Genomic DNA, 4,089 nt, shown 5'->3' on the forward strand with positions numbered 1-4,089 from the left:
GTTTGTGTTTCAGCCAATCAGCTGGAGGCATGCCACGTTACCTAATTAATAGTAATGAGCTCAGCCCTCGCCATCGTAGGATTGGTATTTCTGCTGTGCTGTAAATGCTTGTGTTAGTCGCAGTAGGTCAGCAATAATCTTCTTAAGCTTCTTCTAAAAGAAATGACATGCTCTTAAAGTTTCACAATAGCTGTGATCTTATTACACAACTGATAAAGACTAAGATTGATGACACCAGCTATGACAACATATCACTAACATATCAACAAACCATTAACATATTTTTATTTATTTATTTTTATTTATTTAGTCATTTAGCAGATGCTTTTATCCAAAGCGACTTGCAAATGAGGACAACAGATATACATATATCACATAAATACCCAAATATATTTGATATCGAATGATACTTTTTATTTAAGCATTTTTATTTATTTAACTTTTTTGCATCTCCTTGTACATTACGTTTTTATTCATACCCATTATTGTTATTATTATCTTAATAAGTTATTATATTTGTATTTATTTTAATGTATTTTTAATAATTTTACTACTTACTACTACTATTTATATTACATTTTTATAATATTACAGATAAATGTTTAAGTACTACAACTTATAATAATAATATATAATATTTTGTTTTTATATTATTGATTTTTTATTTATATAATTTCTACTTTTATTTATATTATATTCATTAATATTATTATTATTGATACAAATGTTCTTATAACTACAACTTAAAATGACAATTATTATTATTATATTATTATTTTATTTCTTAAATGTATATATCATTATAAATTGTAATAATATATATTTTATTTATATTAATTTATTTTTCATATTTTTACATTATTTATTTAATAATAGTAGTATTTTATTATTATTATTTATAGTGAATTATTATAACAAGAGACAACTTTATTTGATTGCTGGTATTCTTTACATTTATAAACAACAGTCTTTGTTCCTTGTCAGTGATGTGTTGGCAGAGAATGTGCTGACTGTAATAAACCAAATCTGTTTTCCTGCAGTGTCTTGATGTCATATGAGAATGTGGAGCTGCTGTTCAGTGACGCAGAACGCTTGCCAGAAGCCTTCAGAAAAAGCAAGAAGGGAAGCATCTACCTGACACCTTACAGGGTACGTAATACAAGAGGAGGGGTTAGATAATCATCTTATTTTTGAATGATGATAATGACAGAGCAAGGAAAATCTTTAAATATGTATTTTAATATGGTCTTGGCCTTGTCTGTCTCCTGACTGGTCTTGTTCAGTGGTTTGTAAATAACCTCAGTAAATGAATATGTGTATCATTTGCTGCTTATGTGGTTTGATGTTTAGGTGATCTTCTTGACTAAAGGGAAGGACCCCCTGCAGTCGTTAATGATGCCGTTTTATCTTATGAAGGGCTGTGAGGTCAAACAGCCAGTACTTGGTGCCAACTACATCAAGGGAACGATCAGCGCCGAGCCTGGAGGTAAAACACCTCGAATTCGAATAATGCAAATAATTGCAACTGATTCAATAAATTAACTTTCATATCATGTAATTAATTCAAAACAATTGACACATCTCTATATTACACAATACTGGTGTTAATATAATAATATATATTTTTATTATATATATATATATATATTATGCATTCATGTTAAAAAACACAGTATTAAGGGTGTTCAATTTTGATTTTCATGTTAACATGTTCAGCTTCAAATAAAAGTACTCAGATCTGAATCAAGACCCTCCTTTAGTTTTCATTTGAATAATCTGGTCCTTGGAAGAAAGTACATGAAGAGTCCAGGTTTAGTGTAATCTGAACATCAAAAGGGAAGAGACAATGTACTCGTAGTAATAAAGTTTACTGAAGAGTGTTTCCATCACTGCTGCAGGTGGTTGGGAAGGTTCTGCAACCTTCAAGTTGATTTTTAATGCGGGAGGAGCGATTGAGTTTGGACAGTACATGCTACAGGTGGCGGCACAGGGTACGTTTTAAAAGTAACATAATTTGATTTAAAAAGAAATGTTTTAGCATCAGGTTGTTGATTTGATTTGTTGTGGAAGCATTACCTTCAGTCTCTCTCATTCATTTCAGCATCCAGAGGGCAACCGGTGACTGTAAATGATGGTTGTCCTTACATGGCGAACGGGGCATACGCTTACCCTCCACCTCCTCCCGCTAACAGCATGTATTCAGCCACACCTCCTCCTCCTGGATACGCCTACCCTGGACCTCCACCTCCAGGTTATAACACAACATATTACGTCCAAAATAGTGCAGCGTAAAAGATGTACTGACATTTAAACTTGCATTCAAACACTAAACTGCTGTTATTTGGAGCAGTCGTAGCCTAATGGTTAGAGAGTCGAACTTGTAACCCAAAGGTTGCGGGTTCGAGTCTCGGTACCGGCAGGGATTGTAGGTGGGAGGAGTGAATGATCAACGCTCTCTTCCTTCCTCCCACGGCAAAAAATGGCTGCCCACTGCTCCGGGTGTGTGTTCATTACTCACTGCTGTGTGTGTGTGTGTGTGTGTGTGTGTGTGTGTGTGTGTGTGTGTGTGTGTACTTGGTGGATGAGTTAAATGCAGAGCACAAATTCCGAGTATGGGACACCACACTTTCACTTATTTGTGTCCTGTAGGTGGATTTTACCCCATCCCTCCTGGCTTTGATGGACCAGCAGCCTACATGCCTCCTCCGCCGTATACAGCTCCGATGGACCATGCTCCTCTCGACCCAGACCTGCCCAGAACCCCCGCAGGTATGAGCCACTACTGTACTCCTTTAGTTCAAGACGTCACTCCTGTCTTAAATTGATTGTGTTTGTTGTTCTAGCGGAGGCAAAAGCAACTGAAGCTGCAGCGAGTTCCAGCGCAACTACGTTTGCTCCGACACGGGTCTACCTGCCCGAGGTGAGTTAACCAACTAAGTATGGCATGTTAACAAAGTCAATATATAACCAGGTCCAACCTGTTTGCCAAGTTCACATATAATAAAGTTCATGTAATCTAGTTAAACATGTTAAATTCTACGTACAACCAGGTCCAACCTGTAGAGTTTCATCAAAGCGAAACATACCAACTTGGGTAACAATTTGAGAATATTGTTTTGTTTTTATTCTGAAGGACAAGCCTCCACCCTACTCTCCACCTGAAGACAAGAAGAACCAGTAGACGTGTCTGCAGCGAGCGAACATCCTCTCCTCTCTCTCCATTCCCTTCATCTCATCCTCTCACCACCTGCTGGCACAGACTCCCCGTGAGGCTGCACGCAGTGACGGGGGGCTCCAGTAGGGGGCTCTGGCCAATGTAGAGGGACCAGAGAGAGACACACATGAATTTATAGCTGGTGAATGAGAGGGACCGACTGTTAGCTGATTGAGCTTTTCTAAATTTGAAAAATAGTCTATTTAGGAGACATTTATGAGTGATTTTGTATAGATCGATTGAATGAGGTTTGAAGTATTTTGATAGTTGCATAAGAGTTTTGGACAGTGCTTCGGTCGTCGTTCATTCTCGACTGCTGTATCCAACGTTATTAAATGAAAGATTGTTGGCTGTCACTGCTCACTTGCCATTCCACACTCAAGCAGTCGCTTAAAGGGCCAGTTCACCTTCAGTTGCCGGTCCCCATTAACTTCCATTGTATGGGAAAGAAGAAGAAAAAACACTATGCAAGTCAGTGGGGACCAGCAACTGAAGGTGAACTATCCCTTTAAATCTGTCTTTGAAAACAAAAGACTTCCGGAAGCTTAGTCACAGCAAATCAAATGCGAACGCCCCTTTACTGCACATTCCACCAAATGCATCCCAACAGAAAATTACAATTTGCTGAAAGAGTACTCAGCCTCAGGCCATCCAAGATGTAGATGAGTTTGTTTCTTCATCAGATTTGGAGAAATGTAGCATTCCATCACTTGCTCACCAATGGATCCTCTAGTCCATAATCCATAATAACGCTTCCTCCAGTGAAAAAGTCCATCAAAATCCACCCACATATTTGTCTAGAGCTGTTTTGGCTTGTAAACGGTGCTTGATCTGTATATATTTCTCTCCTAATTCAGACAAGATGACTTTTTCAC

General features: G+C 37.6%; 1 protein-coding gene across 1 annotated transcript in view; it reads left to right on the forward strand.

Annotated features, from left to right (window-relative positions):
• The window catches only part of LOC107666818 (WW domain-binding protein 2-like), a 6,646-nt gene extending 2,988 nt beyond the window's left edge, over nucleotides 1-3,658 (forward strand). Inside the window, exons 2-8 of the mRNA XM_016458284.1 lie at nucleotides 1,041-1,149; nucleotides 1,351-1,486; nucleotides 1,899-1,991; nucleotides 2,102-2,251; nucleotides 2,650-2,769; nucleotides 2,844-2,920; nucleotides 3,134-3,658. Of these exons, the coding sequence (XP_016313770.1) occupies nucleotides 1,041-1,149; nucleotides 1,351-1,486; nucleotides 1,899-1,991; nucleotides 2,102-2,251; nucleotides 2,650-2,769; nucleotides 2,844-2,920; nucleotides 3,134-3,181 (733 nt within the window). The 3' untranslated portion in view covers nucleotides 3,182-3,658. The remainder of the gene's footprint in view (nucleotides 1-1,040; nucleotides 1,150-1,350; nucleotides 1,487-1,898; nucleotides 1,992-2,101; nucleotides 2,252-2,649; nucleotides 2,770-2,843; nucleotides 2,921-3,133) is intronic.
• Nucleotides 3,659-4,089: the final 431 nt, after the last annotated feature.

This window comes from Sinocyclocheilus anshuiensis, unplaced genomic scaffold (genome assembly GCF_001515605.1).
Source record: "Sinocyclocheilus anshuiensis isolate Anshui unplaced genomic scaffold, SAMN03320099.WGS_v1.1 scaffold1500, whole genome shotgun sequence".
Classification (NCBI taxonomy): Eukaryota; Metazoa; Chordata; class Actinopteri; order Cypriniformes; family Cyprinidae; genus Sinocyclocheilus; species Sinocyclocheilus anshuiensis.